We start from the raw sequence: 15308 nt of genomic DNA on the forward strand, positions 1-15308 counted from the left end.
GATGTTCTCTTGATAAGTGCGTGAATTAGACAATTTTCCTGTCCTGCTAAGCATTCAAAATGTAACAGGCACTTTCGGGTGTCAGGGAAAATGTATAGTAAAAAGTACATTATTTTCTTTAGGAATGTAGTGGAGTAAAAGTAAAAGTTGTCAAAAATATAAATAGTCAAGTAAAGTTTAGATACCCCAAAAAACGACTTAAGTAGTACTTAAAAGTACTTTACATCACTGGTGGATAGCCTGAAACGTTTTGACACATACAAGTAAGCCATCTTTATATCTTCTCCATCCTCCAACACCAGCATACCCAACCGTCTGCAACTTCCCAACATTCACCAATCACCGCCCACACATCCCCCACCGGTGTATCTGCCCCCAATCTCATGCAATATTTCTCCAACACTCCCACTTAGCTCGCTTAATGACCTTCCCCACCTCCCATAGCTTTAATACTCCACCGCTGAACCCTCCAATATATGTCGTGTCAGGGCGCAGTATTCCAAATTTCGAGCACGAACTGCAGCATCACAATCCTTGTTTCCGTCCGTGTTCTAGGGTCATTCTCTGTGGGATAGTAAGCACAGAAGCTTGAATTGGCATTGAACACAGGAATTCATTCCATTCTTCAACAGATCAGTCACTGTGAACCTCACTGAAACATTCTGCGCATTACTCTGCAAATTCCTCCCATCAAGCTTTTCCTAAGTCCATGGGTATATGTCTTTCATCCACTTCCAAAAGTTTCCGGCCAAACCAGCTCAGAATTGGGAAATGGTCGCTCCCAATTGTACAGTATACCGGTCCATTAAATCCCAATCCCCTCTTCTGGCCAGAACCCCTGATGCCAGCGTCAGATAATGCATGACATAGTTGCCCTCCCAATTTGAAATCTGGTTGGGAATCCATCTTTTATGCAGACTAATCTGTAGTTGTAAAAGTTAAGTACTGTAATTCTGCACTGGACACGGCACACTTCAACCGTTATACATTCCAACTCAGTTCTCAACATTACTCTTCCACTGTACACCTAGTTTCAGAAACATCACCCCCCCCCCCCTCCACTCGCTCTTCCCGATCAGCCCATGTGGCCACATACCCAGGCAAAACAAAATCCAAACATGGTTTCCTGCGCATACTGTCTCATGCGTATCTTTATATACATCCACAAAAGTCTTATATTCTTTCCCATTAGAGATGAAACTTCTCGCATTCTACGGCACTATCATAAACGTCATTCCATATCATCCGATTCTGACACTTCCCCAACACCACCGTCCTCCTGAGATCCACCTCTCCTCACTGCCTGTATATAGGAGTGCAAACTCACCACTGATTTATCCTTGATCTCTAAGAATGACTTTGCTTGCTTAATCACTGCATCTTTCAGGCCCGGAAGACATGTTCACCTGTCTCGCTACCCAAAACACTTCGACCATAAAGGCCAAGAACTCCTTCTTGATCAAGTACGAGTCAGCTGGAATCACTGATATTGGTGAAGGGGCCATCCATGGAACCCCCACTAACAGCAGCGCACACACCTGCATCTGTGCAGCAGTGCTGCCCACAACTCGCTGCCCTCTTCATACGATACTCTCTCCTCCACTAAAATCTTCTATACCTGCTCAGCTTGAACATGGTGTGTTCACAACCTCGTAATGCTGCCACAAGGTTTCCCCCACAATTACAACACTTCGGCTTTCCTCCTGCACACTCTGAGTACTCATGATCTCCTCCACATTTCCCACATCTTCTTGTCCTCCTGCACACCGCTACCACATGCCCATACCTCTGGCATGTAGAGCACCGCAAGTGAGGCTGCACATTTGCCTTGACAGTGAAGCTCAGGAATCCAAGGTTCACTCTCTGTGGCAAGATCTCCTCGCTTCTCTGTTCATTTCGAGTCCCTTTTGTTGGAATCGGGCTAAACTTTGAACATTGAGATATGAAAGACATTATAGATTAGAAGCATAGAATATAAGGAGTGAAAGAGAATGGGTTTTATGTCAGAAGTTAACGGGTCTCTGTAGAAAGACAGATGGCTTTGGAATGTGTTGGGTGGACGGGAGGAGATCACAGGATTGCTATAGCGGTTCGGATGGACATCTATGGATTAGGAGGAGGGGTTGAGGTCAGGTCAGATCCCCTGAAGGGAGTAAAAAGGGTTTATTACCCTATTACCCTCTTCCTGTGGAACCATAAGATGTAAGGATTGGAGAGAAGGAGGAGTGTCTAAAGTGGGGTATATATACTTGTGATGGTGATAAATTATATATTTTTGTCTGAATACGGCTGTGTCGACCCTTTGGGAAGAATTACACTTGGTTAAGCTTCTCTAGTGTCCGTGAGTTGTTTGCTCTGAAAAATAAGAACCTAACACCTTGAACAGGAAGACATGTACGATTCGAACCCCCTCCAGATTGTTCCTCAACTCATCCTCCGTTATATCCAGAGTTACCCCATAAACGAGTCCCTTGGCTCTTTGGTTCAGTCCTGGGGCATAGCACTCCACTGCCTTTCCCCCCAGCGTTTTCAGTCTCAAAGCTTTGGTCCATTTGGCAGGATTTTTGTATTGAAAATGTCTCCAATCTCTTTGCACAAAACGTCTGATACTTTAAGAGGGATAATGCTACTGCCCTTCTATCTCCTCCTAAACTTCACAATAACCTTAAACTCCGCCCCCCACTTTCCTCAATCCTCATTGAGGAACCTTTCCACTCGAGCCACCTGGGTCACTGTTACTGCCACTCTCCCTCTCCCTCTTTTTCCGCTTTAGTAAACTCTTTAGATTAGCTACCTCCCAACCATCTCCCTTCCCCTCTTTCCCACTTCCTGGCATGATGTTGGTCTAACTGACCGACTGACCACTTCCCACAGGTATACAGCCCCTTACAGCCCCACTAACAAACACTGCTACCATGTGTGACCTCCCTGTCTCAACGACCTTTCGCCCCAGGTTGTCTCTCCTCTCCAGAACATGAGATACATGGACCTGCACGGCTACTTCTTCTTCTTAAGTTTTATTGGCGGCTCGCAACCAACTGAAAGGTGCATACACCGCCACCTACTGTACTGGAACATGAGGCTGGTCACGGCCTCCCTATTCATCTATAGTCTCTTATCTAGCCCTGTGTTTCCGCCTACTGTTCTGGGGTGTGAATTCACTACACTTTGTGTCACAGAAATGGGAGGGAAAATGGATGAGGAAAGGGGAAGAAAAAATTGCCCTACCAACTAACCTACACCCATTAAAACCTCACCACTTTCCCACTACTTGGCCTTATCTGATCCTATACCAGGCCGTAGCTTGGGAGGACTGAACACTATCGTTCAACACACCTAGAAACTCTGTAGGAAAATCGCAGTAAAATCCAAGTACTTCTCTGCAGCTGCCACCACAACATCCATTTTTGCAGTACAGTTGATAACCATGGCTATGAACACTAAGAATCCAACATTCTACCAGGCTACTACAAGCACATTCATTCATTCCATTAAGTTGCTGGTGTTATAATAATTTTAAAATTGATCCACAAGTTAAAATCATAGAAATATAATATATTTATGCTTAAAATGCACTTGTATTGTGCCATAACATTACATTTCCATAAATGTATATTCAGACAGTGTATGGATAGAATAAATGGGATTTGCAATGTCTTAAAAAAATAAAGGAAAAAAATATATTTCAACTTTATTTAACCAGGTAGGCTAGTTGAGAACAAGTTCTCATTTACAACTGTGACCTGGCCAAGATAAAGTACAGCAGTCTGACACATACAACAACACAGAGTTACACGTGGAATTACAAACATACAGTCAATAATACAGTAGAAAAAAGAAAAGTCTATATACAGTGAGTGCAAATGAGGTAAGATAAGGGAGGTAAGGCAATAAATATGTCATTGTGGTGAAGTAATTACAATTTAGCAATTAAACACTGGAATGGTAGATGTGCAGAAGATGAATGTGCAAGTAGAGATACTGGGGTGCAAAGGAGCAAGATAAATAAATAAATACAGTATGGGGATGAGGTAGTTGGATGGGCTGTTTACAGGTGGGCTATCTACAGGTGCAGTGATCTGTAAGCTGCTCTGACAGCTGGTGCTTAAAGCTAGTGAGGGAGATATGAGTCTCCAGCTTCAGTGATTTTTGCAGTTCGTTCCAGTCATTGGCAACAGAGAACTGGAAGGAAAGGCGGCCAAAGGACGAATTGGCTTTGGGGGTGACCAGTGAAATATACCTGCTGGAGCGTGTGCTACGGGTTGGTGCTGCTATGGTGACCAGTGAGCTGAGATAAGGCGGAGCTTTACCTAGCAGAGACTTGTAGATGACCTGGAGCCAGTGGGTTTGGTGACGAGTATGAAGCGAGGGCCAGCCAACGAGAGCACACAGGTCGCAGTGGTGGGTAGCATATGGGGCTTTGGTGACAAAACGGATGGCACTGTGATAGACTGCATCCAATTTGTTGAGTAGAGTGTTGGAGGTTATTTTATAAATGACATCGCAAAGTCAAGGATTGGTAGGATGGTCACTTTTACGAGGGCATGTTTGGCAACATGAGTGAAGGATGCTTTGTCTGAAATACGAAGCCGATTCTAGATTTAATTTTGGATTGGAGATGCTTAATGTGAGTCTGGAAGGAGAGTTTACAGTCTAGCCAGACACCTAGGTATTTGCAGTAGTCCACATACTCTAAGTCAGAACCGTCCAGAGTAGTGATTCTGGACGGGCGGGCAGGTGTGGGCAGTGATCGGTTGAAGAGCATGCATTTAGTTTTACTTGCATTTAAGTGCAGTTGGAGGCTTGGTGTTGGAGTAAGATTTGAAATAACTATTTGAAAATGGACTGAAATAAACGGAATTTCTTTCAACAGCAAATACGTGCCAAATTGCATTTTGAAACTTGTGTTAGGCGAATGAAGTGTTTGGTGTCATACAAAAACAGTCTGTCTGACTTGTGGCAGGGTGTGTTCGTGTGCGCCTGCTTTATGATATTTACGGTAGCTATTCCAGACTCATTGTTTTCCTTGGGAGAAAGCAGCGGAAAGTCTGGGAACCCAAGCACATCAGCGTCTACAGTCATGGCTGAGCGCCGCGCATTCGCCCAAAAAATCAGCAGGTAAGGGCGTTACTTCCAATTTTAACACTGACAGAACTGAGTCCCTCGTTCAAGCTACGCCGTTTTCAATATTTAAAAAACTCGTCTTCTGCCCTCCGTTTCAAGGCAAAGCCATCCCCAAATAAGGCCCTGCCAGCTAGCTAGTTATCTTTAGCCATATCAAAGATGCCCCAGTGCCAGTCATAGACCCGCCATATAGTACAGCGCTGTCTGTTTCTCGCAATGTTATTTTTGTGTATTGTGCCGTTGCATGCATACGGGGTTGACGTTTAGCTACGTTTGACATCTATCATACTATCAAACCCAACCACTATCGGTCTTTACAGGGATTTAGGTAAGCATTAGTTGGACTGACTAGTAAATCCGTAGTAGACAGTTGCGGTAACTTGTTGGCTACGGCTGTGTAGCACTGACACATCGACGAGAGAAAGCAACACAGTAGCTATGATGCCAGTTGAGCGCTGCGACTAATGTGGGCAAAATCGAGCTCCGAAGTGGAGCTCTTTACTGTAGGTGCTGATTTCAGTACCCAAAGAATAGCCCGCAATTACACAGAACAATGGCTTGTGTAATTTCGAGTTATTCTTTTGGTGATGAAATCACTAGTTTACGAAAAATAATTGTTTTTATGTGATGGAGCTCCAGTTTGCCCAAACTGAGTCGCCGCCCAACTCCATCCTAAATCGTGCTCAACTCCATCCTAATTCGTGGAGTTTAGTTTAAACGGCTTTACAGTGACGTTAACTAACATCGTCATGGACAGTGGTACTTTACCAGCAAAAGCCCTAACATTCAAAGTTATATCAACCACAGTTAAAGGTAATGCATTCAGGTCTAATGCGTCTATTGAAACGAACAAAACCAGAAGCGCTGTGTCAATTTTAGTTGCTTGCTGTTCATGCCAGTGGAATTAAAGCTGGATGTAAAACAATGCATTGCATTGTTGTGAAGAAATTGCTCATATGTGACTCACCACCTGGATTCGGTCTTATGTAGCAAAAATTGAAATAGATTTTTTTTTACATTGGTGAAAGAGCTGCAAAATGGTATATAATACACTGCATTTTTGAGGAACAATGGGAAAGTAATTCTGCATTGAAAGTTGATGAACCTGTGAACTCACTTTTAAGAAAAGGGCCGTTCAATGTTTTGGTACCAACTTGAGAGCTCTCCTTTGTCTCCACCCATTCAGCATAGTTCACACCATCTTAAGCCAGCCCCACCCATGTCTTAAGGATTCACATGTGAGTTAATGTGCTAAAAAGTGAGTAGAGTAGTAAAAATTAAGAATAAAAGTGGTAGTAGCCTACAATAAGGAAAAATTCCAGCTAAACAGAAAGTGTCCAGATGTAAAGATACCTTATTAGAAAATTACTGAAGTAAAACTAAGTCACCCAGTAAAATACCACTTGAGTAAAAGTCTAAAAGTATGTGGTTTTAAAAATACTTAAGTATGTACTTATGTATCAAAAGTAAAAGTATAAATAATTTCAAATTCCTTAAACCAGGCGGCCCTATTTTTATCTGGTTATTGACAGATAGCCAGGGGCACACTCCAACACTCAGACATCATTTAAAAACGAAGAATTTGTGTTTTGTGAGTCTGTGTGGTATGTCATAAAATCATGTTACGACCACAAATGTCAATATGAATTTTTATATATCAATATTTTGCTAAGTGGATGGGTCTCTACAGAAGGTGTAAACGGTACAGCCAAAGGTTACTTGCATAATAGCAATATCAGAAATAGATGGTGTCAATATAAATAAAATATACAGTATGTTCACAAACAATATCAATAACAATAGTGATAGACGAGGTAGTTGTATGCATACAATCAGGAGTAAAGTGCCTGAGCAGCAGGAAAAAATATAGTAGCAGCAACGTGTGCGTGTGTGTTAGGTGAGAGTCATTTGAGTAGAGGCACTGCACATGGTGCTGATGACTGGTCCGTCCGAACCACGCATGCGCAAGGGAATCTACAGTTGAAGTCGGAAGTTTACATACACTTAGGTTGGAGTCATTAAAACTTGTTTTTCAACCACTCCACAAATTTCTTGTTTATTAACAAGCTATAGTTTTGGCAAGTTGGTTAGGACATCTACTTTGTACATGACGCAAGTAATTTTTCCAACAATTGTTTACAGACAGATTATTTCACTCTATCACAATTCCAGTGGGTCAGAGGTTTACATGCACTAAGTTGACTGTGCCATTAAACAGCTTGGAAAATTCCAGAAATGTCATGACTTTAGAAGCTTCTGATAGGCTAATTGACATAATTTGAGTCAATTGTAGGTGTACCTGTGGATGAATTTCAAGGCCTACCTTGAAATCAGCCAAGACCCCAGATTTTTTTTTGTAGACCTCAACAAGTCTGGTTCATCCTTGGAAACAATTTCCAAACGCCTGAAGGTACCACGTTCATCTATACAAACAATAAACACCATGGGACCATGCAGCCGTCATACTGCTCAGGAAGGAGGTGCGTTCTGTCTCCTAGCGATGAACTTACTTTAGTGCGAAAAAGTGCAAATCAATCCCAAAACAACAGCAAAGGACCTTGTGAAGATGCTGGAGGAAACAGGTACAAAAGTATTTATATCCACAGTAAAACAAGTCCTATATCGACATAACCTGAAAGGCCGCTCAGCAAGGAAGAAGCCACTGCTCCAAAACCAACATAAAAAAGCCAGACTACGGTTTGCAACTACAGATGGGGACAAAGATCGTGCAGCAGCAGCAGCAGCAATTTAATCAATTTCAGAATAAGGCTGTAATGTAACAAAATGTGGAAAAAGTCTTTACTTTCTACGTGCGTAATGGATTATGGTCATTGCAGTAAAATTAGCATATTTTATGTACTGGACTGTAGATTATTGGCCTGTTGGAAACTATAACTCCCTTCTGTGTCACACAGTTCAGGCTGAATCTGATTTATCTCTAGAGAAACTGTGCAATGTGCGCATTGAATTCACTGAAAAAACACGAACAAAATGGAATTCAAATAACTGAACCGACAGGTCAATAAGTTGTTTAAAAAACGAAAAATAACCGACATTTCTGTTAATCAGTTAGCACTAGTATTGACTCGGGTGCGAAGAATTATGTAAATTAGATTTCTGTATTTTATTTTCAGTAAGTTTGCAGAAATATGAAACACTTTGTCATTATGGGGTGTTGTGTGTAGATGGGTGAGAATTTAAAAAAAAGTTGGAAACACTGGGCCAATTGTACGCCACCCTATGGGATTCCCAATCATGGCCGGTTGTGAGACCCTGGTTTGTTCCCAGGCTGTCTTGTGACGCTTTTAGCACTGAGATGCAGTGCCTTAGACCGCTGCGCCACTCAGGAGCCCTTCTAGCAGGGACCATAATATATAATAGTAATGTTTGGCCCACAACAGAACGGCTGCCCTTGACTATACTGTACCTGTCCTTCAGAGTGACCAGACTACTGCAGTAAATGAACTGGCCTTATCTGTTAACTTATTACGCCTACACTGCCCTTTTCCACTTTTCCAACCCGTGTGTGTGTGTGTGTGTGTGTGTGTGTGTGTGTGTGTGTGTGTGTGTGTGTGTGTGTGTGTGTGTGTGTGTGTGTGTGTGTGTGAGACACATCTTTGACTGTAAGCAGCCTGGAGGCAACATCTGACTGTTTTCCATAAGCAAAGCCTAGATTTAATAGATTAAACTGTCAAGTGGCTAGCCTCTGTCTGGACTGAAGAGTTGCCATTTGTTGGAGCAAAGAATTTAGCCTATAACTATGATCTGTCTCTTTGTGTTTTACCTGTTAACTTAATCTTAAGGATCGGTGTCCCGATAGTGGGAAAACTTCCGGTGAAACTGTTTCAAATATTTTTATTAAACACACACAAGAATGGTGTATAAGGAATACAAGACAGGTATACAATTCTCATCTAAACATAAAAGAGCATAAAGGAACAACAAGACCCAGAGTCCTGGGTGCAGAACAAATAATACAAAACACGACATACAAAACAAGGACACGTAGAAAGAAAGAGGGAAGATGCCCCCCCCCCCCCATTACCCCCAACTGCTCGGGTGGCGGGGCCAGCACATGCTGCCCAAAGGTAGATTAAAATATTACAATTGAGAGTGCGTTAATAAGTACAAATTCATAGCGCCGACTCGTCCAAGTAGGAGAGGAAAGGCTGCCAGATTTGATCAAATGTTGATAGTTTATTGTTCAGAATATATCTAATTCTTTCTAAGTGTACAGTGTTTGCCAATTCACTGAGCCATAATTTGGTAGAGGGCGCTTCCCTCCTCTTCCAAAACAACAAGATTAGTTTTTTTGCCGAGATGAGACCGTACGAGATTAGTTGTTTTTGGGGGTAGGTTAATCCGTTTAGGGACTCAGATACTCCCAGGATTATCAGAAGCGGGTCTGGATCTATTGAAGTCTCCAAAACTTCAGAGAGGATCCCAAAAATTCCACTCCAATAACCATGCAAGCTAGAGCATAGGGCAAAGCAGTGGAGTAGTGTACCCTGCGTAGCTTGACATTTATCACATGTAGGGGATGTCTCAGGAAATATCCTATAACTTCCGGTGAAACTGGAGGGAGCGTAATTCAAATAAATTCAAATAGTTATTATGGATTTTAAACATTTAAGTACATATGTGTCTTATATCGGCTGAAAGCTTAAATTCTTGTTAATATAACTGCACTGTCCGATTTACAGTAGCTATTACAGCGAAAACATTCCATGCGATTGTTTAAGGACGGCGCTCCACATCAAAATATTTTTCCACCGGCACAGGTTTCACACATTCACATATAAAGATTAAATATTCACTTATTTTTTGTAAATCTTCCTCTGATTTGTCATCCAAAGGGTCCCAGCTATAACATGTAGTGTTGTTTTGTTAGATAAAATCCTTCTTTATATCCCAAAAAGTCAGTTTAGTTGGCGCCATCGATTTGAGTAATCCATTCTTTCAACTTGCAGAGAAAGGAATCTGAAAAATAATTATGGTTGGTTTTTCTTTGGATTTTCTCCTACCATATCTATTGTGTTTATATTCTCCTACATTATTGAAACATTTATACAAACTTCTAATTGTTTTCTTTCCAATGGTACCAATTATATGCATATCCTGGCTTCAGGGCCTGAGCTACAGGCAGTTTACTTTGGGCACGTCATTCAGGCGAAAAAGGGGCATAGCCCTAAGAAATTGTTTAATGGTTTGATATTCACTGCTAAGCTTCTCTCTCCTCACCTCCCTACAGGACTGTAGCAGCTGAGGTGAGAAAGCAGATTGCTGGTCAGTATGGGGGCTCCCCACAGCTCCTCAAGAACCTGAACGTGGGTGCCGCTGCAAGCAACACCGTAAGCTTCTAACCACAATGCATCTTGGTATTTTTGTAGAGGTAAATGGTGGGAGGGGGAAGGGTTTGAGTCTATCAGCTAACAATTAACAGGTCCATTCTTCACATCCTCTCACCCCTACAATCTAATGATTGTCTCTTCATAGATAAATCTGCAAAGCTTGGATTGTTGTATCTCTCATATATATAACATTCTATTGGTTGAAATAATTTGATATAATAATTTTAATTGAAAAACTCTGTTTTGAATCTGGCATCGTTTTGTGTATCAGTACATAAACCATGTGCAATGGAAACGGTACATCGAAATCTCTTCTCGACTACACTGAGCAAAAATATAAATTCAACACGTAAGGTTTTAGTCCCATCTTTCATGAGCTGAAATAAAAAATCCCAGAAATTGTCCGTACACACAAAGCTAATTTCTCTCAAATTTTAACATTCCTGTTAGTGAGCATTTTTGCCTTTTCCAATAAAATCCATCCACCTGACAGATGTGGCATATCAATACGCTGATTAAACAGCATGATCATGGGTGACATCTGCTGATGTAAAAAAAAGCATGATTAACAAAAATAATAATAATCTGATTACACATGTGCACCTTATGCTGGGGACAATTTAAAGGCCACTTTTAAAATGTGCAGTTTCGTCTCACAACACAATGCCACAGATGTCTCAAGCTTTGAGGGTTGCATGCAATTGGCACACTGACTGCAGGAATGTCCACCAGAGCTGTTGCCAGATCATTCAATGTTTATTTCTCAACCATAGTGACCGCCAACGTCACTTTAGAGAATTTGGCAATACGTCCAACCGACCTCAAAACCGCAGACCACATGTAACCACACCAGCCCAGGACCTCCACATCCGGCTGAAGGACAAGGTCCTTACTTTCTCCCCCTTCCACTCCTTTTTTTCTTTTTACGATAGTGCTATAATTACTTGGTTGTAAATTTTGGATAGAGCAGAAATGTCCATATATTTTTGTTAGCTGCATGTGTGACATAACTCCACCAATCCTTTTTCTGATATAATTTAAGGTTATACAGTTTTACATTTTGTTTTCCAAATTAGTTTTTATCAACTAGTATATTTGAGTTGAACCATTATTTGTTGTAATATTTGTTCTGTCTTGTTGTGGATTAAACAGAAATTGCAACAGACTTTCTGTGGCTTGTTTTAAAAATAGCTATATTTAGAACATTTCATTAAAAAAAAAACAACAGAGAGGTTGTAATCGGGAAAAAAAGCCATTTTTGAACAGGTGCAATACATTTATAAAATAAAAAGCTTTCCTTGACTTGGAAGAGTGAGTGTTGGATAGCCATAGCCAGCTAGCTAACATAGCATCTCTCTCTGTGTGAGCTGGGTGTTTGAGTGGACTATACTAGCTAAGCTAGTTAAGTAAAAATTGAAAGTTATAAAAAAACAAATACTATGAAATATAGCTAGATCTCTCGCTTCTCCTTCATTTTTGAAGACATTTCTTGAACTGTTCAACTATTGTCTTTGTCAACTACTCACCACATTGTATACACTACAGTGCATAAGCTGTAGCTTATGCTTTCATTACTAGATTCATTCTCTGATCCTTTGATTGAGTGGACACAATGTCAATTCATGTGGCAAGAGCTCTGATAGGTTGGAGGACATCTATGGAAGTGGGTGAGAACCATGAGCCTCCTAGGTTTTGTATGGAGGTCAATGTTCCCAGAGGAGGATGGGTAGTTCTGTTTATACCATGGTGCAACCCCACAGAGTGCTGTTGAGGCTACTGTAGACCTCCATTGCAAAATAGTGTGTTTTTAATCATTTGGTGATATGTGAATATATTTAGTATAGTTTTATCAAAAAATTCTAGATTTTTTTTATGTGACACTATTTTTTAAATGAAATTCACTGAGGAGAATGGTCCTCTGAGGAGCCTGTCTGCCAATATAGAAAATGCAGTTGCCTGATAATTGGTTTTGAAACGTTCTCAGGATAGAACTTGTCTCAACATTTATCAAGCCACGGTGTTTGCTGACAGCTAAGCCTTGATATTTCTTTGCTAGTAATACAGCTGGACTTTTTGGGGATGATTTTCTGCGGCTAAGGTAGGCCTTTTTCGGATATATTCTCTGATTTTTGTATTCACTCTACCAAAGCCTCTCCTCTCTGTTGCCAGGTGCCTCTCACAGAGGCAGTGGAGCCAGTGGATTTTGAGGAGTACCTCAGCACTCACCCACCCATCATCGAGTCGGGCCCCCTGAGGGACCTGATCGAGTTCCCCCCGGACGACATCGAGGTGGTCTGCACCCCCAGAGAGTGTCGCACAGTGGGACAGGCTGTGCCTGAGGAAGGGTAGGTGCTTGACTGGGACAATACTGACTGGCTGGGTTAGCGTTGGTCCTGAGGAACTCAATCAGATCAATCAATACAATTAATTTAAAGCCTTTTAAAAAATATCAACAGTTATCAAAAAGGGCTTTACCGTAGACCCCCCCCCCCCCCCCCCCCCAAAAGCCCCATACAGTACGAGCTGATTCTGTATCAGTTGAGACATTATCAGATTCCTCTAGGCCTACATCAGGTCTAACTCAGTTGCACCAAACAGGATGCATCTCCTAATTTTAACACAATTACACCAATTGATTTACCAAATGAATAAAGCAAATAACTGTTCTGGTTTTGATGTCCGGTTAGGAGGGGTGTGACGTTATGCAATGTTTAGATATAAATATATTGTCTAGAACAGACATGAACTAACAGAAATTACTATTTGTCAGGTAAAATAGCTGGAATTTTTCTGCCATTGAAATCCTTGGGCTGGCCGCCCAAGTGTTTGTTTTGTGGTCGCCAATTATTATACATTTTCGGGATGGAAAAACACGTTCACTGTGTACTTAACCGGCTGAAACCAGATAAATTATGTAGAAAAGATCATGGACTTTTTATTTTAATAATATGATCTCTGAGAATTAACAATCACACAATTTTATTTTACCTTTTATTTAACTAGGCAAGTCAGTTAAAACCTCTTAAGTCTACCCTCTCCTTTTTCGAACATTCTGTTAAAAATTGCGCAACATTTCAGCGTCCTGCTACTCATGCCAGGAATATAGTATATGCATATGATTAGTATGTGTGGATAGAAAACACTCTGAAGTTTCTAAAACTGGTTAAATCACGGCTGTGACTATAACAGAGCGTGTGTTTCATCGAAAAGTGCAAGAAAAACTGGTCACTGAAAGCTGAAAATAATATCCATGCGCCACTTGCATTTATTGTTTAAAGGACACCAAATTAAATAGGGCCAAGGATGCAATTCCTACAGATTCCACACGATGTCGCCATTGTCGTCATTTTCCTGAGAGTTATTTCTTGGGCAAACAAAGGAAAGAGATTCCATTTCTTCCGGTCTCCGACAGGATGTTTTGGAGGAGAGATTTTCGACCATGATTTGAAGACGTGGAGCTATTGAATACACATCGCCCCGTGATCATTTTGATAGATTATAAACGTTTACTAATACCTAAAGTTGGATTACAAAAGTATTTCGAAGTGTTTTGTGGAAGTTTATCGTCAACTTTTTTTATTTAAAAAAATGACGCAGCGTTATGAAACAATGTTTTTTTCTGAATTACACAGTTTCCATAGATGGCTATTTTGGGTATATATGGACCGATTTAATCGAAAAAAAGACCCAATAGTGATGTTTATGGGGCATATAGGAGTGCCAAGAAAGAAGCTCGTCAAAGGTAATTAATGTTTTATATTTTATTTCTGCTATTTGTGTAGCGCCGGCTACGCTAATTATTTTGTTTACGTCGCCTTCAGGCATTTTGGGGTGTTGCATGCTATCAGATAATAGCTTCTCATGCTTTTGCCGAAAAGCATTTTAAAAATCTGAATTGTTGGCTAGATTCACAACGAGTGTAGCTTTAATTCAATACCCTGTATGTGTGTTTTAATGAACGTTTGAGTTTTAACGAGTACATTTAGCATTTAGCGTATCGCATTTGCATTTCCAGGTGCCTACTTGAGACGTCTGCGTCTCAAGTAGGATCAACAGGTTAAGAACAAATTCTTATTTTCAATGACGGCCTAGGAACAGATTTGTACCTTGTCAGCTCGGGGATTTGAACTTGCAACCTTTTGGTTACTAGTCCAACTCTCTAACCACTAGGCTACCCTGCCGCCCCAAATAAAAGCTAGAGTCAAGGAGAATTTAAATAAAAACAATTCATTTAGAAGTAGAAGTTTTGTTATGATGTTTGAGCAAAATAACACAGCATTAGCCATGGCAAAATGCATAGAATTGCAGGAAATTTGCTTTAAAACTGCAAAAATGTCTCCTCTCCATGGAGACGTTTTGTAGAATTGTAGGGAATTGGCTTAAAAATGCAAAGATTTCTCTACACCACCAAGATGGGGGATGTCACACCAAAAAGTGTCCCCCTCTGCGTCACAATGGGATTTGATAAACTATTAGAGTTTGTTGCTATATCAACGGTGTGATGGCCTAATGATTAGAATTTGAGTTCACTACAGCCTAAATGACGTTATTTTAATCATCACTATGCGAACAAGGCTGATTTCCGTGACAATTTTGTTGTTTAAACAAGTTTTGTTTAGCTTCCGTACCTCTCCTCGCTTGTCTGGCTGTCATGTTAATATTTTAACCTGCCCTTCCCTTATCTACACTGAAATAATATAATTTCTGTAGTCCTCTACTCTGATTCATTTTCTTTCTATCTTGCATAGCTCATTAGTATAACCTTGTTGTTGAACATAGATAGATATATATCTATATCTATCTCCATATATCTCTATCTCTTCTCTCTCTCAC

The 15308-nt window shown here is 40.8% G+C and overlaps 1 protein-coding gene across 2 annotated transcripts in view; it reads left to right on the forward strand.

Moving 5' to 3' along the window:
• The first annotated feature begins 5025 nt into the window (after nucleotides 1-5025).
• Nucleotides 5026-15308, forward strand: part of LOC139406807 (dedicator of cytokinesis protein 7-like) — a 98115-nt gene continuing 87832 nt past the window's right edge. For both annotated transcript variants that reach the window (XM_071149856.1, XM_071149857.1), the window contains exons 1-3: nucleotides 5026-5118; nucleotides 10376-10475; nucleotides 12645-12820. In XM_071149856.1, the coding sequence (XP_071005957.1) occupies nucleotides 5081-5118; nucleotides 10376-10475; nucleotides 12645-12820 (314 nt within the window). In that variant the 5' untranslated portion in view covers nucleotides 5026-5080. The remainder of the gene's footprint in view (nucleotides 5119-10375; nucleotides 10476-12644; nucleotides 12821-15308) is intronic.

This window comes from Oncorhynchus clarkii, chromosome 4 (genome assembly GCF_045791955.1).
Source record: "Oncorhynchus clarkii lewisi isolate Uvic-CL-2024 chromosome 4, UVic_Ocla_1.0, whole genome shotgun sequence".
NCBI classification, from domain to species: Eukaryota; Metazoa; Chordata; class Actinopteri; order Salmoniformes; family Salmonidae; genus Oncorhynchus; species Oncorhynchus clarkii.